The 25,215-nt window shown below is 58.5% G+C and overlaps 1 protein-coding gene across 2 annotated transcripts in view; it reads right to left on the bottom strand.

The window, feature by feature from the left end:
* Positions 1-25,215, bottom strand: part of LOC136006160 (heat shock factor protein 1) — a 47,995-nt gene that overhangs the window by 20,731 nt on the left and 2,049 nt on the right. For both annotated transcript variants that reach the window (XM_065664170.1, XM_065664169.1), the window contains exons 2-4: positions 21,465-21,573; positions 15,909-16,045; positions 12,849-12,973 (exon numbers count right to left, since the gene is read on the bottom strand). In XM_065664170.1, coding sequence (XP_065520242.1) covers positions 12,849-12,973; positions 15,909-16,045; positions 21,465-21,573 — 371 coding nt within the window. The remainder of the gene's footprint in view (positions 1-12,848; positions 12,974-15,908; positions 16,046-21,464; positions 21,574-25,215) is intronic.

Raw genomic sequence — 25,215 nt, 5'->3', positions numbered from 1 at the left:
CCCAACCCCATCCCAAGGCTCTATCTCTGCGCTGCCGCAGCATCGCCCCTGACACGCATCCAGGAGCAGCGGCTCCAGGCACGGTTGAAACCCTCCCGTTCCAAGTGAGATTCCCAGCGTTCCCTAAAGCAGGAAGGTCGTGGAGGCGAGGGTTTCCTGTCCCTGCTCCCGGGGAGCCCGCACCTTTGCAGCTGAGGGAATCATGGAAAGGGATGGAGAGGAGCAAAGGAAGCCAGCTCCGGGATGGCTCCTGGGTGTTAACAGCCCGGATCCAAGCAGATGCCGGGAGCAGCGTGGGGCCGAGGAGGGCAGGAGCTCCCCCTCATCTCATGGCACAGCAGCAGCCGGAGCAGAGCCATCCATCTCCGTCCGGCTCCGCGTGCAGCCAAGCGTGGCTTCCCCCCCCCCCCCCCCCCCAACATTCCCTATCTGGGAGCAGGGATGCTCCCGTCTCATTCCCGGTAATTGGGAGGCTGTTTGTCAGCGGCACAGACGCTGCCCTCAGCACCGCCGTGATGGATGAGCACCGCCTGCCTGCGGGAGATAAGGGATGCCTGGTCCAACCCCAACCCCCAACAGCATCACCGGGATCAAACTGGGAGCACTGGGATTAGTGGGGGGGGGTAAAGCATGTGTGCAAATGGGGGCTGTGCCCTCGGGGGTATCAAACCAGTGGGGATGGAGAGGGCCATGGGAGATGGGTACCATGGGATGGGTACCAGGGATGGGTACCAGGGAGCAGGAAGATGCTGGTGCCTGGCAAAGCACCTGCAGGATGGGGTGGCCGCAGGCCCCCCCGTGGCACCTGATGACGGTACCAAGGCCTTGGCAGAGCAAAAGGGGGGGGGAACAAGATCCAAGAGGGAAAACTCACAGGGAATAACGGGATCATTGAACGGTTTGGCTGAACTCGTCATGGAACAGTTGGGGCTGGAAAGGACCCTAAGATCACGGAGTTCCAACGCTCCAGGGGATGTTCGGGTATTTCAGACAAGAGCACATCGGAAAGAAACCTGGATTTGAAGCAGCATCTGAAGGGTCCTGCCCCATGCGGGTCTGCCTAGGAAACAACCGGGCAAAGTCCCTCATTCGGGCGCAGTTTGGGATGGAGATGCTCTGGCCCTCGGATGAGCTGCGCCTCTCCAACACAATCCAGACTGGAGACCGGGAAGTTTGCCCTGTGAGGGTGCTGGGACACCGGGACAGGATGAACAGGGCTGCCCCATCCCTGGCAGTGCCCAAGGCCAGGTTGGACCCAGGGGCTCGGAGCAGGATGAGATTCAGATCCTCTCCATCCCAAGCCCTTCCATGTGACTCTGGAAGCAGCCAGGACAACAGGAAGCAGAGCAGGGCAGAGCCGGCGCTCCCGGGGATGCCGGTGACAGGGAAGTGAATGGCTCCGCAAAGCACACGGCTCAAAGGACAAAAGGGAAGGGAACAGGCAGCAACTGTTCCCTCTCCCTCCTGATTTGAGGCCGGAGCCGTCAGCTGAAGCCGGCAGCTGCCAGAGCCCCGAACAAAGGGATGCGTTCTCCAGACGCGGCATCATTGGGATGCAGAGCCCGGCTCCTGCATCCCAGGAGCCAGCGGGCACGGCACACAAAGAGGCACAACTCAACTGAGGACCATTAAGGGCGGGCATCACCTGGAGCCCAGCACGCCCAGGAGCAGGGATACATCCCTGCCTGGCTGCTTCCCTCCTGCCCTTTGGAGCCAGAGCATCGTGGAATGAGCCGGGTCGGAAGGGAACTGCAGACGTTTGGATCCAAGCCCCTCTTGGCAGGAACAGAGCTGGAGGCTCAGGAGCTTCCATTCAACACCTTGTAATTGTAAGAGTCCTCGCTGCACACCTGAGTAATTCCCGGGTTAAATCCCGATCATTCCTGCAGAGCCTGCCAATGGTCCCTTTTGGAATCCCAGACTGGGTTGGGATAGGAGGGAGCTTAAAGCCCCTCCAGCTCCAACCACAGCCAGGGACCCCTTCCACTGGAGCAGGGGGCTCCGAGCCCCTGGGTCCAACCTGGCCTTGAGCACTGCCAGGGATGGGGCAGCCCCAGCTCCTCTGGGCACCCTGTGCCAGCGCCTCAGCACCCTCCCAGGGAAGCAGATTCCCAAGAGCGCATCCCGGTCTCCCCAGTTCACCGCTCCCAAGTCAATGGAAGGATGCTGACAGCGAAGGGACCCCCTCCCTCCAGCCCTGGGTAGGGTTGGAGGCTCATCCCAACAGAACCCCTCTTTCCAGAGCCCTCTGAGGGGCCAAGCAGCGCAGACGAGGCCTGAACAGGGCAGGACCATGCAAGAGGGAGGCAAGAGCCGGTGCCTCCAGCTCCAGGCCCCATGGAAGAGCGGCAGGGAAGTGGACAAACCCCATTCCAGACCATGCCCAGGTGATGCTGCACAGCAGGGATGCGGGATCCCAGCCGGGATCCAGCTCTTCAGGCTGCGGTGGGCACGGACTCCAGGCTGAGCCTGCACTGCCAAGAGCTCTCTGCCGGTCTCCCCTATGGCTGCACCCATGGATCCGGCTTCTGAGGGTCTCCAGCATGGAGCAAGCTCCCAGCAGCAGCCCCCATAACCCCCCTGTTGTGCTCAGGGCATCCAAGCAGGGATAAGGTGAAGCTGGCGTCTGAGCCTGGGCCAAGGGGGGGCCCTGGGAGCCTGGTTCTGCCCGGGGGGGTGTAAATCACTGCATCACAACTGCCCCATCCAGGGGTGATCCTGCATGGACCACAGGCTCTGGCAGGGATGTAAATCACTGCATCACAACTGCCCCATCCAGGGGTGATCCCTGCATGGACCACAGGCTCTGGCAGGGATGTAAATAACTGCATGACAACTGCTCCATCCAGGGGTGATCCCTGCATGGATCCCTGCATGGACCACAGGCCCTGCAGGGATGTAAATCCCTGCATCACAACCGCCCCATCCAGGGGTGATCCCTGCATGGACCACAGGCCCTGCAGGGATGTAAATCACTGCATCACCACTGCCCCATCTAGGGGTGACCCCGGAATGCATCCCTGCATGGACCACAGGCCCTGCAGGGATGTAAATCACTGCATCACAACTGCCCCATCCAGGGGTGATGCAGGCATGGACCACAAGCCCTGCAGGGATGTAAATCCCTGCATCACAACTGCCCCATCTAGGGGTGATCCCTGCATGGATCCCTGCATGGACCACAGGCCCTGCAGGGATGTAAATCACTGCATCACAACCGCCCCATCCAGGGGTGACCCCTGCATGGACCACAGGCTCTGGCAGGGATGTAAATCACTGCATCACAACCGCCCCATCCAGGGGTGACCCCTGCATGGACCACAGGCCCCGCAGGGATGTAAATCACTGCATCACCACTGCCCCATCCAGGGGTGATGCAGGCATGAACCACAGGCCCTGCAGGGATGTAAATCACTGCATCACAACTGCCCCATCTAGGGGTGATCCTGCATGGACCACAGGCCCTGCAGGGATGTAAATCACTGCATCACAACTGCCCCATACAGGGGTGATGCAGGCATGGACCACAGGCCCTGCAGGGATGTAAATCCCTGCATCACAACTGCCCCATCCAGGGGTGATCCTGCATGGATCCCGGCATGGACCACAGGCCCTGTAGGGATGTAAACCACTGCATCACCACTGCCCCATCCAGGGGTGATCCCTGCATGGACCACAGGCCCTGCAGGGATGTAAATCACTGCATCACAACTGCCCCATCCAGGGGTGATCCCTGCATGGACCACAGGCCCTGCAGGGATGTAAATCACTGCATCACAACTGCCCCATCCAGGGGTGATCCCTGCATGGACCACAGGCTCTGGCAGGGATGTAAATCACTGCATCACAACTGCCCCATCCAGGGTGATCCCTGCATGGATCCCGGCATGGACCACAGGCCCCGCAGGGATGTAAATCACTGCATCACAACTGCCCCATCCAGGGGTGATCCCTGCATGGACCACAGGCTCTGGCAGGGATGTAAATCACTGCATCACAACTGCCCCATCCAGGGGTGATGCAGGCATGGACCACAGGCCCTGCAGGGATGTAAATCCCTGCATCACAACTGCCCCATCTAGGGGTGATCCCTGCATGGGTCCCCGCATGGACCACAGGCCCTGCAGGGATGTAAATCACTGCATCACAACTGCCCCATCCAGGGGTGATCCCTGCATGGACCACAGGCTCTGGCAGGGATGTAAATCCCTGCATCACAACTGCCCCATCTAGGGGTGATCCCTGCATGGGTCCCCGCATGGACCACAGGCCCTGCAGGGATGTAAATCACTGCATCACAACTGCCCCATCCAGGGGTGATCCAGGCATGGACCACAGGCTCTGGCAGGGATGTAAATCACTGCATCACAACTGCCCCATCCAGGGGTGACCCCTGCATGGACCACAGGCTCTGGCAGGGATGTAGATCCTGGAATGGGTTGGGATGAAGGGACCTGGAAGCTCCTCCAGGTCCAACCACAGGCAGGGACCCCTGCCACTGGAGCAGGGGGCTCCGAGCCCCTGTGTCCAACCTGGCCTTGAGCACTGCCAGGGATGGGGCAGCCCCAGCTTCTCCCTTCAACCCATCCCAGTGCCCCAGCACCCTCATGGGGAAGAACTCAATCCCTTCCTTCCAGCTTCAAGCCAAAAGCTTTCCCTGGGTTCCTGCAGCACACGAGGAGACAGGACAATGGAAACCATCAGAATGGATTCAAGCTGCCGGAGACGTCCACTCCAGGCCCAAACATTCCCAAGCACCCATTCCACACTCCTGGAATCCCACCCTGAGCATGGGGAGCCTCTTCTGCAGAACCCCCCACGCACTCCACAAGGACCCAGCCCTGCCAGTGATGTCTCACTCCCGAATCCGAACGGGGAGCATTCCCTGAGTCCCCTCGCTGCATTCCCATCTATTTTAAAGGGGAATTGAGCCACAAAGCCAAACCATTTGTTATTTCCAGATGGGAAGCAGTGAACTGAGCAGCAGAACCCCCCCCCCCCCCGAACCTGCCTGATGGGACACTGTGGGGAGCAGCACCGCAATCAATCCCCGATCCCGCTGCTTCCAGCAGGAACAGGCAGTGAATGGCAGCGGGAGAGCAGGGAGCGGACGCAGAGCCGGGGCAGGATGAGGCAGATGCTGCCCAGCTGCCCAGAGGGAAAAGGCTCTTTCTGGGCAGTGACTCCGCGCTCCGGCATCAGCTGCGCCGGATGAGGCCCCTGAGGACAGGATTCCAGGAGCAGGCCTGGCTCGCGCCGACCATGGATCACTACTGCCTCCAGAAGACTCTTTTGGGAACAGGCCTGGCCACCCCGGCTGCAGACAGGGAGGGATCAGGAGCATTCCATGTGCTGACAGCCGAGCATCCCGTCCTTTTCCGTCTGCTCGTTGGAAGCAGGGAAGCATCCGACCTACCCGGAGCGGCACAAGGAAGGCTTTGAGCGGTGACCAAGCAGCCACGGGTGCAGGAAGCTGCTGGCTGGAATGCTTTCCTAGCATTCCATATGGTTTATGGGCAGGACGGGCCATGAGCTGCCCCTTGGCCTGGGTCCTGCGCAGGATCCATTGGGATCTTCCCTATTGGCTTCTGAGCGGCTCTGCCCTGGAGCCAGGCTGGGAGAGCTGGGCTGGGGCAGCCTGGAGAAGGGAAGGGTCCTGAAGGGGAGACCTGAGAGCAGCTCCAGGGCCTGAAGGGGCTGCAGGGAGCCTGGAGAGGGGCTTGGGCCAAGGGAGGCAGGGATGGGATGGGGAGGAAGAGGGAAGAGGTGATGGGATCTTGGGGAGTTCTCCCCCATGAGGGTGCTGGGGCACTGGCAGGGGGTGAAGGGAGAAGTTGGGGATGCTCCATCCCTGGCAGCGCTCGAGGCCAGGTTGGACACAGGGGCTCGGAGCCCCCTGCTCCGGTGGAAGGGGTCCCTGCCCGCGGTTGGAGCTGGAGGAGCTTTAAGGCTCCTTCCCACCCAACCCATCCCATGGCTCCATGAGGCTTTGCTATCCCAACGCCAAGCAGCACAAACTGCTGGGATGGAGCCATCGGGGCGCTGAACTCCTCGGGATCAGGAGGAAGGGCTCTCACCTGCCCATAAAGTGCCCCAGGGATGAAGCCCAGGAGACAAAGCCAGGTTCGGATGGGCAGAGCAGCCCCATCCCATTCCCCATCCCCATTCCCCATCCCCATCCCCATCCCAGCTCAGGACACGCGATGCCGTGGCCTCACGGAGCAGGAGCAAAGCACAGAGCACGCCTGGCCGGGAATGCCACAGGGGTCCAGGGCGCTCCGGGACGGCCTCCCCTTTTCCATTCCAAGGACAGACTCCAGGATATGGGATAACCCCGGCTGCACTCCCCAGGCTCCCAATGGAAAAGGGAAGGAGAAGGGGGATGCAAAGCAGCGCTCGGGTCTGTGCCTGGAGAGCTCTGAGCCCAGCACCGAACCTGGAGATGGGGGGGGGGGGGTCCGGGTATGAGCTCTGCTGCTCAACCCGACAGCACCTCCTTGGCTCCCTCCCGTCGGAGCCCAGCGCTTCCCTGCTCGATTCCAGCTTTTCCATAAGCTGCTCCCGCCCGGCGGATCCCGGAGGAGCGCGCGCCGGGATAATGAATGTGTTGCTTTTGGAAGCCTGGAAGCAGGGAGGCCGCTCCTTGGGCCGGGAGGATTCGCTGTGATTTATTGGAGGGGGGGGGGGGTTTGCGCACGGTAAACTCATCCCGGAGCAGGGAATTGCGGAGCCCAAAGGCAGGCCTGGGCCCGGCGCAGATTTATTCCTGTCGGCAGGAAGCTGAACTTTCCCATTCCCTCTGCAAGTGGGGCCCCGGGAGCAGCGTCTGGGCAGGAGGAAGCGCTCGAAGCAGCTCCCCCCCAAACACCGGCAGTGTGGGGCCGAGGCCAAGGCGATTCCCGGAGGATCCATAGGGAAAGCCGATAAAAGCAGGTGCGGACGGCGCCGGGAGCGGTCTGGATCCCATCAGACGGATGGAGACGCCGGGGCTCCCAGTGGAGCCCGGCACAGACCATGAATCACTGGGAAGAGACAGCCCCCCCCCCACCTCCCTTTCCTGCCCCACAGCCGGCGCAAGGGGTGGGGATGGGATGGGAGCCCCTTGGTCCATAGGGAAGAAGAGGCCAGGCAGGAGCAGGAGTTGGGGTGCTGGGGGGGGGGAGAACCCCCCCATGTGCTGGGTGCATCCAGAGTGGGAGCAGTGGTGCAGGGGGGGGGATCCTGCCCCTCTGCTGCAGGAGAGCAGCTCCAGGGCCTGAAGGGGCTGCAGGGAGCCTGGAGAGGGGCTTGGGCCAAGGGAGGCAGGGATGGGATGGGGAGGAAGAGGGAAGAGGTGATGGGATCTTGGGGAGTTCTTCCTCATGAGGGTGCTGGGGCACTGGAAGGGGATGAAGGGAGAAGTTGGGGATGCCCCATCCCTGGCAGTGCCCGAGGCCAGGTTGGACACAGGGGCTCGGAGCCCCCTGCTCCAGTGGAAGGGGTCCCTGGCTGTGGTTGGAGCCGGAGGAGCTTTCAGCTCCCTTCATCCCACCCCATTCCCTGACTCCGTGACTCTCAACCCGTGCGGCACCACACAAGAGATGGGGACTTGCAGCAAGACCCCCGACGGAGCCGGAGCGGGGCAAGAGGCTCCTGTTGAGTCCCTGCCAGAGCCGGCTCCGAGCGGGATCCTCAGCTGAAAACCCAAACACTTCCAAGTGGGAAAGCCCAGAGGAAACGTTTGCCTTGGCGGAGGCCCCATTCCAGAAGTGAGGAAGCAGAACGGGAGCCAAGAGCAACTGCAGACACTGGGGGTCAGCGACCTGCTCAAAGCCGAGCGCAATTAAGACCTGCTCCCTGCTTGATGATGCCTCTGGAGCTGAAGGGATGGAGTTCAAGCCGATCCCGTTCCCGACCGCTGGAGCCGGCGTTTCCAACCTCGCTCCCGAGGTGCTTCTTGATGGGTTTTCCAATTGGAAACCAACCAGGAGATAAAAGCCCTCGGGCACAGCGGAGATGCAGAGAGTGATGCCTGAAACAAACTGTCCTGGGAGCGGGATCACGCTGCTGGCAAGCGAAGCACCGAAGGGCATGGAATCATGGAATGATTTGGGAAGGAGCTTAAAGCTCCAGCTCCAATCCCTGCCACTGGAGCAGGGGGCTCCATCTCCATCCAGCCTGGCCTTGGGCACTGCCGGGGATGGGGTCGTGTTGAGCTTCTCCCCGCCCCAGCACCCCCGGTCCTGCTCCGCAGGCTCCAGCCCCTCTGCCCCAGCCTGGATCCGGGCTGGGATTGCTTGGGAAGCCCAAAGGGATGTGCTGGAAGGAGCCGTTTGGATCAGGGACAAACCTGAACTCTGAGGCCTCGCTGCTCGCTCCAGCGCCACTGCTCACCTGGAGGGGTTTGGGCCTCTTATGCTGCAAGGAATTTCATTTTGGGGTACAGAGGGTAAAAAAAAAGGCAAAAAAAAAGGCAAAAAAAAAGGGCAAAAAAAAAAGGCAAAAAAGGCGAAAAAATGGCAAAAATGGCAAAAAAAAAAAAAGGCAAGAAAAAGGGCAAAAAAGGCAAAAAAAGGGCAAAAAAGGCAAGAAAGGCAAAAAAAGGGCAAAAAAGGCAAGAAAGGAAAAAAAGGCAAAAAAAGGCAAAAAAGGGCAAAAGAAAAAAGCAAAAATAGGCAAAAAAGGGCAAAAAAGAGGCAAAAAAAAGGCAAAACAGGCAAAAAAAGGCAAAAAAGGGCAAAAAGGCAAAAAAAAGGCAAAAAAGCAAAAAAAGACAAAAAATGCAAAAAAGGGCAAAAAAGAGCAAAAAAGGGCAAAAAAAGGCAAAAAAGGGCAAAAAAGACAAAAATGTCAAAAATGGCAAAAAAAGGCAAAAACAGGGCAAAAAGGCAAAAAAGGGAAAAAAGACAAAAAAGAACAAAAAAAAAAAAAGGGAAAAAAAAAAAAAAGGCAAAAAAAGCCATTTTCAGACAGTGAAATATCCGTAGAGGCAGCTGAGGAGAACACAGGAGCCAAACCAAGCCAAGGGACACAATCCCAGCCCAAATCCAGGCCCTCCATTGGGATGTGTGAGCAGCAGGGACACAATCCCAGCCCAAATCCAGGTTCTCCATTGGGATGCGGGAGCAGCAGGGACACAATCCCAGCCCAATTCCAGGTTCTCCATTGGGATGTGAGAGCAGCAGGGACACAATCCCAGCCCAAATCCAGGTTCTCCATTGGATGTGGCAGCAGCAGGGACACAATCCCAGCCCAAATCCAGGTTCTCCATTGGATGCAGGAGCAGCAGGGACACAATCCCAGCCCAATTCCAGGTTCTCCATTGGATGCAGGAGCAGCAGGGACACAATCCCAGCCCAATTCCAGGTTCTCCATTGGATGTTGGAGCAGCAGGGACACAATCCCAGCCCAAATCCAGGTTCTCCATTGGATGTTGGAGCAGCAGGGACACAATCCCAGCCCAAATCCATGTTCTCCATCGGGATGCGAGAGCAGCAGGGACACAATCCCAGCCCAAACCCAGGTTCTCCATTGGATGTTGGAGCAGCAGGGACACAATCCCAGCCCAATTCCAGGTTCTCCATTGGATGCAGGAGCAGCAGGACACAATCCCAGCCCAAATCCAGGTTCTCCATTGGGATGCAAGAGCAGCAGGGACACAATCCCAGCCCAAATCCAGGTTCTCCATTGGGATGCAGGAGCAGCAGGGACACAATCCCAGCCCAATTCCAGGTTCTCCATTGGATGCAGGAGCAGCAGGGACACAATCCCAGCCCAAATCCAGGTTCTCCATTGGATGTGGCAGCAGCAGGGACACAATCCCAGCCCAATTCCAGGTCCTCCATTGGGATGTGTGAGCAGCAGGGACACAATCCCAGCCCAAATCCAGGTTCTCCATTGGATGCAGGAGCAGCAGGGACACAATCCCAGCCCAATTCCAGGCCCTCCATTGGATGCAGGAGCAGCAGGGACACAATCCCAGCCCAATTCCAGGTCCTCCATTGGATGCGGGAGCAGCAGGGACACAATCCCAGCCCCATTCCCTCGGGAATGCTTCCCAGCTCAGCGGGAGCGAACGGTTTCACATCCAGAGATCAGCTTTGCTGCTTCCCATCAGGCGCTCGCAGTGCCGGAGCCCGGCAGCACCGGATCCCGACAGGCGTTATCCGCCGGGAGCAGGGGCTGTGATGGTTATCCCGCGGCGTTCCGGGCGGATGGAGCAATGGGAGGTTTGAGGAGGTCCGTTTGCAGCTGCGCCATAAAAAGGCGTTTACTGGGAGCATTTTATTGGAGACGAGCTCCAAGCGAAGGCAGTAAAAACCCCGCACACCTTTCCCTTCCTTAGGCTCAACCCGTCTGGGTTTTCCATGTGCTCCAAGGTCTTGCTCCAACGTTTTCCATGTGCTCCAAAGGGCTTCAACGTTTTCCATATGTTCCAAAGATGTCAGCTCTCAATGTGCTCTAAAGAGCTTTGATCTTTCCATGCAATCACAGAACCATGGGATCAGCCAGGTTGGAAAGAACCTTCGGGATCAGTCGGGTTGGAAAAAGACCTTCGGGATCAGCCAGGCTGGAAAAGACCTTGGGGATCAGCCAGGATGGAAAAGACCTTCGGGATCAACCGGGTTGGAAAAGACCTTGGGGATCAGCCAGGATGGAAAGGACCTTCGGGATCAGCCAGGTTGAAAAAGACCTTCGGGATCAGCCAGGATGGAAAGAACCTTGGGGATCAACCAGGCTGGAAAGGACCTTCGGGATCAACCGGGTTGGAAAAGACCTTGGGGATCAGCCAGGATGGAAAGGAACTTCGGGATCAACCAGGCTGGAAAAGACCTTCGGGATCAGCCAGGTTGGAAAAGACCTTTGGGATCAGCCAGGATGGAAAGAACCTTCGGGATCAGCCAGGTTGGAAAAGCCCTTCGGGATCAACCAGGCTGGAAAGGACCTTCGGGATCAGCCAGGCTGGAAAAGACCTTCGGGATCAGCCAGGCTGGAAAGGACCTTTGGGATCAGCCAGGATGGAAAAGACCTTCGGGATCAGCCAGGCTGGAAAAGACCTTGGGGATCAACCAGGTTGGAAAAGACCTTCGGGATCAACCAGGCTGGAAAGGACCTTCGGGATCAGCCAGGATGGAAAAGACCTTCGGGATCAGCCAGGATGGAAAAGACCTTCGGGATCAGCCAGGCTGGAAAGGACCTTTGGGATCAGCCGGGTTGGAAAAGATCTTTGGGATCAACCAGGCTGGAAAAGACCTTCGGGATCAGCCAGTCCAACCCTTACCCCGCACTGCCAAGGCCACCACTAACCCACGGCACTGAGGGCCTCATCTACACCCTCCATAGGGAAGAACTTCCTCATATCCAGCCTGAACCTCCCCTGTTCCAGTCTGAGCCCCTATTGAAGTGTGAACCCAAAGGCTGTGCTCACTGAGAGCTACGCAGAGCCCGCGGCAGACCGAAGCCACTCATGGCTCTGATGGATGGAGGAGCAGGAAGAACGAAGCCTGAAGCTGGAAGCTCCTCCAGGAAGAGGTGAGGATGCTCTCACGAGCATGGAGAACCCGCACGGATGCTCCAGCCCATGCTCGCACAGGGTTTGCCTGGGCAGATCCCTGCACAGCTCAGCCACAGGCTGCTTGGTGGTGGCCTCATCCTGCTCCGTGTCCGCAGGGCTGCTCCGCTCCCCGTCCCCAGGCTCTTTTGCTGTTGTCAAACCAGCTCCTGGCTGAGTCCTGGAGCTCGGGGGCATAAGGATGCACCCAGCAGCCGGCACGGAGCAACCATTGTGGAGCGGGAGGCTCCAGGCATCACCCTCCGGATGAAGGCTGCCCAAAGGCAGGGTCGCAGCACTCCCAGGTCCTACAAAGGGGTTGAGCTCTTCCAGGAGCCTTCGCACCTGATGGGCTCCCAGGATGCAAACCCTGGTTGATGAAGGGGTCAAAAGGAGCCGAAAGTGCTCTGCTGCGGGAGGCTGGCAGCGCCCTGGTACCCAGCGAGCCCAGCGCTGCTCCGGGCGCTCCACGCGGTGGCCTGCAGGGATGCACCATCGATGATGCCCATCCGTGCTTCAGCCAGAGGCAAAGGAGCAGCCCGAAGGCACTCGGGAGGCCTGGAATGCGCTGGTGGATGTTTGCATCCTCAGACAGGGATACAAGGCTGGGAGCATCACCTCAAACCTGCCGCAGGACCGCCAAAGGCACGGAAATCAGGGAATGGGATGGGTTGGGTTGGAGGGAGCTCCTCCAGCTCCAAGCCCCTGTGTCCAACCTGGCCTTGAGCACTGCCAGGGATGGGGCAGCCACAGCTTCTCTGGGCACCCTGTGCCAGCGCCAAAATCCATAGGGAATTTTACTGGGTGCAAATAGGGAATCAACTAGGACAGGAGAGCAAATGTTATCCAAACCAACCTGAAGACGCTGCTGCAGTACAGGACAAGAGCCAGGTGTGCCCCGAGGCAGGAAAACCCAAAGCCCATCCCAAGGATCTCCCAGCACCATGCTCTGACATTGCAGATCCATGCCCCCGGAAAGAAAGGAAGTTCCTGAAGCCTTCCCAACCTTTCCAACGGCAACCTCGAGGCAGAGCTGGTCTCCAAAGCATCTTTACCCCGTGGCTGGGGTCACCGGCCTGGCCGGTGTCACACCAGGTCTTTATCCTGTCCACAAGGTCCCTCCACCTCCCATTCCTAAGCAGAAAGGTACCCAAATCCCAGGCTGCATCCTGGGACAAGTGGAAGCTGGGACGGAGAACAAGCAAGGAGCAGCCTTCTCTCAGAGAAGGGCTTCAAAACAACCTGGTGAGGAGAGGAAGCACTGGGCAAACTGGTCTGCACTGGTCCACCCCCCCCACCACCACACACACACACATACTGCTTCATGGCGATCAGCTTGGAGTCCATGCTCTCCTGCTTTCCCTTCATCACCTGGATGTCAGTCAGTAGCTTGGTTACGTTGTCCTGCTGGACCTTTATGTCCTCATTCTTGATGCTGGATACCTGGAGACAGAGGAGAGCTCACTGAGCAAGTTTGCCGATGACACCAAGCTGTGTGGTCCGGTTGATGCGCTGGAGGGAAGGGATGGCATCCAGAGGGACCCTGACACGCTTGTGAGGTGGGCTGATGCCAACCTTATGAAGTTCAACCACGACAAGTGCAAGGTCCTACACCTGGGTCGGAGCAATCCCAGGCACAGCTACAGGTTGGGCAGAGAAGGGATTCAGAGCGGCCCTGCAGAGAAGGACTTGGGGGTGCTGGTCGATGAGAAACTGAACATGAGCCGGCTGCAGTGTGCGCTCGCAGCCCAGAAACCAACCGGATCCTGGGCTGCATCCAAAGGAACGTGACCAGCAGGGCGAAGGAGGTGATCCTGCCCCTCTGCTCTGCTCTTGTGAGACCTCACCTGGAGCATTGTGTGCAGTTCTGGTGTCCTCAACATAAAAAGGACATGGAACTGCTGGAACAAGTCCAGAGGAGGCCACGAGGATGCTCAGGGGCTGGAGCACCTCCCGTATGAAGACAGGCTGAGGAAGTTGGGGCTGTTCAGCCTGGAGAAGAGAAGGCTGCGTGGAGACCTCAGAGCAGCCTTCCAGTACCTGAAGGGGGCCTATAGGGATGCTGGGGAGGGACTCTTCGTCAGGGACTGCAGTGACAGGACAAGGGGTAACGGGTTCAAACTGAACCAGGGGAAGTTCAGATTGGATCTAAGGAGGAAATTCTTTCCTGTGAGGGTGCTGAGGCACTGGAATGGGTTGCCCAGGGAGGTTGTGAGTGCTCCATCCCTGGCAGTGCTCAAGGCCAGGTTGGATGAAGCCTTGGGTGGGATGGTTTAGTGTGAGGTGTCCCTGCCCATGGCAGGGGGGTTGGAACTGGGTGATCTTGAGGTCCTTTCCAACCCGAACTATTCTATGATTCTATGATGCTGAACCCCCAGGTGCTCAGAGAAGCCTTCAAACCCACACTGAACATCATCCATCACCTGGACCCTGTGCTGAGGCTCAACCCGACCACCTACAGAGCAGGTCCTTGGCAAGCTGTTTCTGCTTGAAGACACGGGATTCTCTCCCAGCCTAAATAAACCCAGGTATTCTTGGATCAGGAATGCAGCGTCCAGCTCCGAGGGAAGGGCAGAGCTGTTTGCTTACACAGACCTCGTGATAGGGAGCAGAGCAAGATGTGCTCAGGCAGGGCAATGCCACAGGAGAACATCAGCACTGCGGGGAGAGAGAGGCTTCCCTGCACTCGGAAGGACTCTGCTGGGTGCAGTAAAGGGAACTCCCATGATCTGCACTGCAGGAAGAGCTGCTCTGAGGAGGAAAATGGGCAGCACAAACCCCAGGTACCCTCTCGCAGGGGTACCGGATGCGCTCATCACCTCCGGTCACCGGATGCGCTCATCACCTCCACCGCAAGCGTGGAAGCAAGCGAGGAGAAGGTTCTGAGCAGGGGGTTTTATTGCTCTCATAAAAGAAGCATCGAATCCCAGCCTGGTTTGGCCGGAGGGACCTTACAACCCCCCCCCGGAAAAGACCAAGTGCGAAAGGAGCTCGAGCACTTGTGGCTATAGAATCATAGAATAGTGTGGGTTGGAAAGGACTTCGAGATCATCCAGTTCCAACCCCCCCGCCATGGGCAGGGACACCTCACACTAAACCATCCCACCCAAGGCTTCATCCAACCTGGCCTTGAGCACTGCCAGGGATGGAGCACTCACAACCTCCCTGGGCAACCGATTCCAGTGCCTCAGCACCCTCACAGGAAAGAATTTCCTCCTTAGATCCAATCTAAACTTCCCCTGTTTCAGTTTGAACCCGTTACCCCTTGTCCTGTCACTGCAGTCCCTGATGAAGAGTCCCTCCCCAGCATCCCTATAGGCCCCCTTCAGACACTGGAAGGCTGCTCTGAGGTCCCCACGCAGCCTTCTCTTCTCCAGGCTGAACAGCCCCAGCTTCCTCAGCCTGTCTTCATACGGGAGGTGCTCCAGCCCCTGAGCATCCTCGTGGCCTCCTCTGGACTTGTTCCAGCAGTTCCATGTCCTTCTTATGTTGAGGACACCAGAACTGCACACAATGCTCCAGGGGAGGTCTCACAAGAGCAGAGCAGAGGGGCAGGGAGAGCAGAGTAGAGGCAATGGGGGAATGCCCTCGAGAACTCCCAGAGGAAGAACGAACGCAGGGCTCCAAAGCCCAGCGCCGGCTGGAAAGAGCCCCCAGGTGCCCAGGTTGAGTGGGATGCTTGTGAGGAACAGGGAATGACCAGGAAGGGTGGGGAAGGTGCCGCAGAAAGGAAAGCCAGGGAGGATGGAGGAGCTCTGCCCGAGTCCCAGCATCATCCTGAGGCTGCACCTCGGATCCTGCGCTCAGCACCGGGCCCCTTACTACAACAGAGACATTGAGGGGCTGGAGCAGGGCCAGAGAAGGGAATGGAGCTGGTGCAGGGCCTGGAGCACAGCGGGGATGGGGAAGGGCTGAGGGAGCTGGGGGGTTCAGATGGAGAAGAGAAGGCTCAGGGGGGACCTGATGGCTCCCTACAAGTGCCTGACAGGAGGATGGAGCCAGGAGGGGCTGGGCTCTGCTCCCAAGGAACAAGGGATGGGACGAGAGGAACTGGCCTCAAGCTGCACCAGGGCAGGGTCAGATGGAGCTGAGGAACAATTCCTGCCCCAGAGGGTGCTCAGCATTGGAAGGGGCTGCCCAGGGCAGGGCTGCAGGCACCGGCCCTGCGAGTGCTCATGGACTCTCAGTGCCATGGGGCAGGGGTGGCCTTGGCAGGGCTGGCAGCGGTTGGACTGGGTGAGCTTAAAGGGCTTTTCCAACCCTGCCGATCCCATGATTCTACATCACCTTGGAGCAGACCAAGGCTTTCCGGAGCAACCCTCTGGTGTGAATCAGTTTCGCTGAAGCTCATCCCAAAAGATGTACCGCACGAACTTACGCTGGTTACTTTCCTCTTGATGTTCTCCAGGAGATGCTCCTGCCCTCGGATGAAGTAGGGATGCTGGAATTCCGTGTCGTCTTTCTCTGGCTTCACCAATCCTCCCTGCTCAATGTGGACAACCTTTCGAAAGCCATCTGAAAAACCAAAGGGCAACGGAAGCAAAGCTTAAGAGGCAGAGTCTGAACTGGAGGAAGCAGAAGCAAGCAGAGGTCAGCCTTGGTCACTGAAATACCCAGTGCTCCATCCCTGTGCTCCTGCCTTCTACCAAAGCCCATCCTGAAATGGGAAATGGAATGAGAAACCCTTCCTGAAACTGATGGACCTGAGGCAGAGGCTTCTGCTGAGCCTGCTGCAAGAAAGCTGGAGATGGGTCCAGCTCTGGGGCAGCAGCAACAGGGGGACCTGGAGCTGCTGGAGCGGGTCCAGAGGAGGCCATGGGGCTGGAGTGGCTCTGCTCTGGGGCCAGACTGGGAGAGCTGGGGGGGGGCAGCCTGGAGAAAGGAAGGGTCCTGAAGGGGAGACCTGAGAGCAGCTCCAGGGCCTGAAGGGGCTGCAGGGAGCCTGGAGAGGGGCTTGGGCCAAGGGAGGCAGGGATGGGATGGGGAGGGAGAGGGAAGAGGTGATGGGATCTTGGGGAGTTCTTCCCCATGAGGGTGCTGGGGCACTGGCAGGGGGTGAAGGGAGAAGTTGGGGATGCTCCATCCCTGGCAGTGCTCGAGGCCAGGTTGGACACAGGGGCTCGGAGCCCCCTGCTGCGGTGGCAGGGGTTGGAGCTGGAGGAGCTTTAAGGTCCCTCCATGCCAAGCCATCCCATGATATTCAGGTTCTCGATCCCCTCACCCTCAAACCAAGTCCCGACATCACATTTTTAACCAGTGTACGGCACCCGAGGAATCCAGCTCTGCAGTTTTTCCCCTCATTCCACCCATCCCGGCTCCAAGCAGCTCCCTGCAACTCCAGCCACCGGCACCACTCCTGCTATTCCCACTGCAGCAGCACAAGCTCCCGGATGGGGGATGGCGCAAGTCATAGAATCATAGAACAGTTCGGGTTGGAAAGGACCTCAAGATCACCCAGTTCCAACCCCCCTGCCATGGGCAGGGACACCTCACACTAAACCATCCCACCCAAGGCTTCATCCAACCTGGCCTTGAACACTGCCAGGGATGGAGCACTCACAACCTCCCTGGGCAACCCATTCCAGTGCCTCAGCACCCTCACAGGAAAGAATTTCCTCCTTAGATCCAATCTAAACTTCCCCTGGTTCAGTTTGAACCCGTTACCCCTTGTCCTGTCACTGCAGTCCCTGATGAAGAGTCCCTCCCCAGCATCCCTATAGGCCCCCTTCAGGTACTGGAAGGCTGCTCTGAGGTCCCCACGCAGCCTTCTCTTCTCCAGGCTGAACAGCCCCAACTTCCTCAGCCTGTCTGCATACGGGAGGTGCTCCAGCCCCTGAGCATCCTCGTGGCCTCCTCTGGACTTGTTCCAGCAGTTCCATGTCCTTTTTATGTTGAGGACACCAGAACTGCACACAATGCTCCAGGTGAGGGCTCACAAGAGCAGAGCAGAGGGGCAGGATCACCTCCTTCGCCCTGCTGGTCACGCTCCTTTGGATGCAGCCCAGGATCCGGTTGGTTTCTGGGCTGCGAGCGCACACTGCAGCCGGCTCATGTTCATTTTCTCATCGACCAGCACCCCCAAGTCCTTCTCTGCAGGGCCGCTCTGAATCTCTTCTCTGCCCAACCTGCAGCTGTGCTGGGATTGCTCCGACCCAGGTGTAGGACCTTGCACTTGTCGTGGTTGAACTCCATAAGGTTGGCATCAGCCACCTCACAAGCGTGTCCAGGTCCCTCTGGATGGCATCCCTTCCCCCCAGCGTATCAACCGGACCACACAGCTTGGTGTCATCGGCAAACTTGCTGAGGGCGCACTCAATCCCACTGTCCGTGTCAGCGATGAAGACGTTGAACAAGACCAGTCCCAACACCGATCCCTGAGGGACACCACTCGTTACCGGTCTCCAGCCGGACATCGAGCCATTGACCACAACTCTTTGTGTGCGGCCGTCCAGCCAGTTATTTATCCACCGAGTGGTCCATCCATCAAATTGATGTCTCTCCAGTTTAGAGAGAAGGATGTGGTGTGGGACAGTGTCAAACGCTTGTGCAAACTTGTGGAACTGCTGGAACAAGTCCAGAGGAGGCCACGAGGATGATCAGGGACTGGAGCACCTCCCGTATGAAGACAGGCTGAGGAAGTTGGGGCTGTTCAGCCTGGAGAAGAGAAGGCTGCGTGGGGACCTCAGAGCAGCTTCCAGTACCTGAAGGGGGCCTATAGGGATGCTGGGGAGGGACTCTTCATCAGGGACTGCAGTGACAGGACAAGGGGTAACGGGTTCAAACTGAACCAGGGGAAGTTTAGATTGGATCTAAGGAGGAAATTCTTTCCTGTGAGGGTGCTGAGGCACTGGAATGGGTTGCCCAGGGAGGTTGTGAGTGCTCCATCCCTGGCAGTGCTCAAGGCCAGGCTGGATGAAGCCTTGGGTGGGATGGTTTAGTGTGAGGTGTCCCTGCCCATGGCAGGGGGGTTGGAACTGGGTGATCTTGAGGTCCTTTCCAACCCAAACTATTCTATGATTCTAAGTCCAGGTAGACGACATCAACTGCTTTACCCTTGTCCATCAATTCTGTAGCCCCATCATAGAAGGCCACCAAATTGGTCAGGCAGGATTTCCCCTTAGTGAAGCCATGCTGGCTGTCACCAAGCCCCTTGTTGTTTTCCATGTGCCTTAGCATGCCTTCCAGGAGAATGTGCTCCAAGATGTTACCAGGCACAGAGGTGACACTGACTGCTCTGTAATTCCCCGGGGCTTCCATTCTCCCCTTCTTGAAAACGGGGGTTCTATTTCCCTTTTTCCAGTCGTCGGGAATGTCACCTGACCGCCATGAGTTTTCAAATGCGATGGCCAAGGGCTTAGCAACTCCATTCGCCAGCTCCTTCAGGACCCGCGGATGGATTCCATCAGGTCCCATGGACTTGTGAGCATTCAGATTTTGAAGATGGTCTCGAACCAGATCCTGTCCTACAGTGGGCCCAAGGTCTTCATTCTCATAGCCCCTGCGTCTGCCTTCTAAGAGCTGGGTGGTGCGGTCAGAGCCTTTGCCAGGGAAGACCGAGGCGAAGAAGTCATTGAGAACCTCAGCCTTCTCCGAGGGCAGCGTCCCACGTGCTGGGAATTACATCCTCGGGAGCTGAGGGAGAAGCTCCGCACTGAAGCCTTCAGCCGGGATGATCCCGTTTCCAGTTCTTCGAGTCATCCCTAAAAACCGAACGCCCCATTCCTGAGGCTCTTCAAGGGAGCTGGTGTTGAAAGGTAATGAAAATGCCATCCCTCCTAATCCCATTGGAATGCCCTCCGCAGCCCACATCTGGAGCGTTAACGTTAATCCCCGACGAAGGCTCCGTGTGAGAGGGGGGGAAAGGCATCCTCCGTGTGCCTGTTATCCTTGGATGCACGGCAGGAAGCCGTGAAGCAGCGTCTCCGGGCTAATCCCACAGCATTCCCAAGAGCTGCGGGAGGGAGCTGCTGCAAGTGCAGCCTCCCATCAGGCAGCCCTCGAATTCCTCGTGCATTAGAAGAGGAAAAAGAGGATCGAGCAGGCTGGAAAACCAGTTTGGAAACATGGAGAGAGAGGGGGAGGAAGCAGCAGCGGGGAGACACGTGGGGAGGGGAGCAAAAGATGCCTGGGGTTGGGGGGGAACACACTGGAGGGAAGGGCTGGGATCCAGAGGGAATGCACAGGCTGGAGAAGTGGGAACCTCCTGGGGCCCGATCAGGCCAAGGGCAAGGTCCTGGCCCTGGCTCCGGGCAATCCCAGCCTGGATCCAGGCTGGGGAGAAAGGGGAAAGGAAGGAGGAAGAGAAAGGGGAGGAAAAGGGGGGAGGAAAAGGGGGGGAAACTGAAGGGAGGGATCAAGTTTCCAGGGATACAGTGCCCTTATTTGTAAAGGGCAAAGGAACAAATCCCCCCCGGGATCCACAGGGACAGGATGTAAGTGGGGGATTCCAGCTGCAGGCAATAGCTCCGGAACCAACTGCTGCTTCCCCATCCTTCCCTAGGGAACGCAGGGAATGCCAATCCCTGGAGCCTTGGCAAAGAGCTGCACAGGATGAGGCCCAGCACCGAGGCGCTGCTCCAGGCCTGCAGCAGAGCACTGAGCGTGCTGGGACACTGAAGGGGTTGAAGGGAGAAGTTGGGGATGCTCCATCCCTGGCAGTGCTCAAAGCCAGGTTGGACAAAGGGGCTTGGAGCATCCTGCTCCAGTGGCAGGGGTTGGAGGAGCTTTAAGGTCCCTTCAATCCAACCCATTCCATGAGTCCATGACTGGATGAACAGCTCCAAGGTCCTTCCTGCCCTGGCTCTATGGATTGCTCTTCTACACCCCTCCTGTTTGGTAGAGGGAGCTCAAGCAGGGCTGGTTCCACACCTGAACATGAGCAGAGGACAAACAAGGTGTCCCATACGGTGGGACCGGCACCAGGAAGCATCGCAGAGGAGCACCCTCCGTGAGGCAGGACAGCAAAAGGACCGATGGACAAACAAGGGAAGTGGCCGGATCCCCTGTGATAACCAGGGAATGCCGGAAGAAGAGATTCAGAGCGGCACAAAGAGAAGGACTTGGGGGTGCTGGTCGATGAGAAACTGAACATGAGCCGGCTGCAGTGTGCGCTCGCAGCCCAGAAACCAACCGGATCCTGGGCTGCATCCAAAGGAGCGTGACCAGCAGGGCGAAGGAGGTGATCCTGCCCCTCTGCTCTGCTCTTGTGAGACCTCACCTGGAGCACTGTGTGCAGTTCTGGTGTCCTCAACATAAAAAGGACATGGAACTGCTGGAACAAGTCCAGAGGAGGCCACGAGGATGCTCAGGGGCTGGAGCACCTCCCGTATGCAGACAGGCTGAGGAAGTTGGGGCTGTCCAGCCTGGAGAAGAGAAGGCTGCGTGGGGACCTCAGAGCAGCTTCCAGTACCTGAAGGGGGCCTATAGGGATGCTGGGGAGGGACTCTTCGTCAGGGACTGCAGTGACAGGACAAGGGGTAACGGGTTCAAACTGAAACAGGGGAAGTTTAGATTGGATCTAAGGAGGAAATTCTTTCCTGTTAGGGTGCTGAGGCACTGGAATCGGTTGCCCAGGGAGGTTGTGAGTGCTCCATCCCTGGCGGTGTTCAAGGCCAGGCTGGATGAAGCCTTGGGTGGGATGGTTTAGTGTGAGGTGTCCCTGCCCATGGCAGGGGGTTGGAACTGGATGATCCCGAGGTCCTTTCCAACCCTGACTGTTCTATGATTCTAAGAACCAAAGAGCCTCAAGTTCCCTGGATGCAGCAGGAGTTTCCAGGTCTGGATGCTGTTATTCCCCCCTGGCCCCGGCTCCTTAAAACCACCGCTTGGTCCCCCCGAAGTGGAGCGATGCAAATCTCCCCAACGCAATGGAACATCACAGAGCCATGGACCTCCCCTCAGGAGGAAGCCAACCCTTGGCCCGGGAGCTACTTACACATGTTGAGCTGCCGCACGAAGCTGGCCATGTTGTTGTGTTTGAAGTACTTCGGGAGCACCTCCTTGGCAAACTGGCCCTGGTCAAACACATGGAAGCTGCTTCCACTCTGTCCGAGAAAGAAGGAAAATGGAACGTTATCAACCTCTGTTCGAGAGGGAGAAGCCCCCCAGCACCTCCAGGTCATGGAGCCATGGAATGGGGTGGGATAAAGGGAGCTTAAAGCTCGTCCAGCTCCAACCATGGCCAGGGACCCCTTCCACTGGAGCAGGGGGCTCCGAGCCCCTGTGTCCAACCTGGCCTTGAGCACTGCCAGGGATGGGGCATCCCCAACTTCTCCCTTCAGCCCCTTCCAGTGTCCCAGCACTTGTTGAACCTCAGCTGCCCACAGCCCAGTGAGGCCAAATGAAGCCACCGGCACCAGTGTGAGGTCAAACATCGACACCCACCAGCAACTGTCCTGGTTTCACTGGGATAGGGTTAAACCCCGACACAAACCAAGACAATTCCCTACCCTTGAGCCTCCGGCAGCCGAGGTTCAGACCAAGCCGGGGGTTGGTTTGGAAGGGCAGAGCAATGAGGTTTAGGGCTCCATCATGCTCCATCATGCAGCTGGGGCTGTTCAGGCTGGAGAAGAGAAGGCTGCGTGGGGACCTCAGAGCAGCCTTCCAGTACCTGAAGGGGGCCTATAGGGATGCTGGGGAGGGACTCTTCATCAGGGACTGCAGTGACAGGACAAGGGGTAACGGGTTCAAACTGAAACAGGGGAAGTTTAGATTGGATCTAAGGAGGAAATTCTTTCCTGTGAGGGTGCTGAGGCACTGGAATGGGTTGCCCAGGGAGGCTGTGAGTGCTCCATCCCTGGCGGTGTTCAAGGCCAGGTTGGATGAAGCCTTGGGTGGGATGGTTTAGTGTGAGGTGTCCCTGCCCATGGCAGGGGGGTTGGAACCGGATGACCTTGAGGTCCTTTCCAACCCACACTATTCTATGGTTCTATGCGTGTTAAATGCTTTCTATGGGTTGATGTAGGAAGCAGGACGAGGCAGGAGAGAGGAGGAATCGCTCCTGCCCCTCAGAACCCTAAGGTGCTTTGGCTGGGGGGGTCCCAGGTGATGAGTTTGAGCCGTGCCTGCCAAGCAGAGCCTGGCACTGAGCGCTAGAGCTGCAGGAGTCAGGACCCATCGGAGCCACTTCCCCATCAGGCCTGGTGCCCATCACCTCCGGGCACACAGGGTGGGAATGATCCTGTCGGCAAGAGCATCGGCACCACAGGAGCCAAAGGGGGTTTTCCCTCCTGGCACAGAATTCCAGCTGCGTTTTCCAACCTGGATTTCCTCCCGTCACCGAGTCCTGCTCCGGAGCCAGCCCCTGCTGAGCTCCCCGCCACGAACCAGCACCACGCAGGGTGCTGGCAGAGGACCAAGACCTGCTGAGACACCCACAGCTCCTTAAGGAAGCGCTCATGGAGTCATAGAATCATAGAATCATAGAACAGTCAGGGTTGGAAAGGACCTCAAGATCACCCAGTTCCAACCCCCCTGCCATGGGCAGGGACACCTCACACTAAACCATCCCACACAAGGCTTCATCCAACCTGGCCTTGAACACTGCCAGGGATGGAGCACTCACAGCCTCCCTGGGCAACCCATTCCAGTGCCTCACCACCCTCACAGGAAAGAATTTCCTCCTTAGATCCAATCTAAACTTCCCCTGTTTCAGTTTGAACCCGTTACCCCTTGTCCTGTCACTACAGTCCCTGATGAAGAGTCCCTCCCCAGCATCCCTATAGGCCCCCTTCAGGTACTGGAAGCTGCTCTGAGGTCTCCACGCAGCCTTCTCTTCTCCAGGCTGAACAGCCCCAACTTCCTCAGCCTGTCTTCACACAGGAGCTGCTCCAGTCCCTGATCATCCTCGTGGCCTCCTCTGGACTTGTTCCAGCAGTTCCATGTCCTTTTTATGTTGAGGACACCAGAACTGCACACAATGCTCCAGGTGAGGTCTCACAAGAGCAGAGCAGAGGGGCAGGATCACCTCCTTCGCCCTGCTGGCCACGCTCCTTTGGATGCAGCCCAGGATCCGGTTGGTTTCTGGGCTGCGAGCGCACACTGCAGCCGGCTCATGTTCAGTTTCTCATCGACCAGCACCCCCAAGTCCTTCTCTGCAGGGCCGCTCTGAGAAGGACTTGGGGGTGCTGGTCGATGAGGAAATGAACCCTCAAGTCCAAGGGAAGAGCAGCAGGGCCGGGCCGGGCCATCCGGGATGGTGCCTCCGGAGCTCCCCTTTAACCGGGTCGGAGATGTCCGTGCTCATGGCAGGGGTTGGACTGGAAGAGCTGCGAAGGCCCCTGCCAACCCAAACTGTTCCGTGATTCCATGATTCCGATTCAGTTCCCAATGGGACCTGCACAGGCAGGGGCTGCTCCTGCGTTAAAGCAGGGCTGCACAAGGGGAGAAGATGCCCCTCGGCCAAGTGGCCGGCCCCAGGTCCAAGAGAGCCCAAGCTCCAGGGCTGCCAGCCCCGAGCTGCAGCCCATGGGTGGCCGTGGGCCGTGCCCAGGTCCCAGCTCCAGGGAACCTCCAGGTCCCCATCTCCAGGCCTGACTTGAAAGCATTGGACCAAGCAGGGCCGAGAGGGGCCCGCGGGCAGATGGGGCTCCCTCGGTTACAGCGCAGCGTTAATCCGAGAGGATTGGGATGACTCCTCCAAAGCATGGAATGGGGTGGGATGAAGGGAGCTTAAAGCTCGTCCAGCTCCGACCACGGGCAGGGACCCCTTCCACTGGAGCAGGGGGCTCCAAGCCCCTGTGTCCAACCTGGCCTTGAGCACTGCCAGGGATGAAGCATCCCCAACTTCTCCCTTCACCCCCTGCCAGGGTCCCAGCACCCTCATGGGGAAGAACTCCCCAAGATCCCATCTAACTCCAACCTCTTTAAGGTCCCTTCCGACACCGCCCATTCCATGGATCTATGGACTCCAGGGATGAAATTCCCCCTCCCCACCTCTGCACGGAGCAGCCCGCGCGGGGCTGAGGGCTCACGAGCTCCATTCAATCACTGCCCCGGTGCCAGCGGCAGGGCCATGGAAGGAGCATCCCGCTCCAGCCCAAACCTCACCCATGCCCTGGGGACCGACGCGGGGCTCTTTGGGACGGACCCTCCCGGAGCTCACCCCCAGCCCGTGGGGTCTGCGTCCTCCTGTGCGCACGCAACAGGGGCAAGAGAGGAGCTTTAGCAGGGGAGGAAGGCTCCAGGCACCCGTGAGGGGGTCCCATGCAGGGGAGGCCGTGCAGGAAGGCTCCGGGTGAAGCCGCAGCAGCCAAGGGGGAGGCAGGGAGGCTCCCACATCCTCACGGGCACATTCCTAAAGCCCCTCTCAGCACCGGCCCCGTGCCAGCAGAGCCAAGGTCAACGCTGCGGAGCAAGGCCAGGAGCTGCTCCAGCAGCCAGGGACCAGCCCCTGCACCCAAGAGCATCCCCCTCACCTGGGACTCGGCTCTGCCCATGGGTTTGCTGCTGGGGAAGCAAATGGGCCCTTTGGAGCAGGCTTCCCGGTGCTAAACTCCATGGAAGTACGAGAGGGAAGGGTCCGGGTGCCGGCAGGGCTTTGCTGCGCTGCCAAAGCCCCTCTGGTTTGTGGGGGTCAATGGGGTGCAGCAGGGAGCTGAGCTCACAGAGTGTAAAAGCAGCACGAAAGGGCAGATGAGAAACTGAACATGGGCCGGCTGCAGTGTGCGCTCGCAGCCCAGAAACCA

This window comes from Lathamus discolor, assembly GCF_037157495.1.
Source record: "Lathamus discolor isolate bLatDis1 chromosome 2 unlocalized genomic scaffold, bLatDis1.hap1 SUPER_2_unloc_1, whole genome shotgun sequence".
In the NCBI taxonomy this organism is placed as follows: Eukaryota; Metazoa; Chordata; class Aves; order Psittaciformes; family Psittacidae; genus Lathamus; species Lathamus discolor.
Note: the sequence above shows the minus strand (reverse complement) of the source record. Positions and strands in the feature narration are given on the sequence as shown.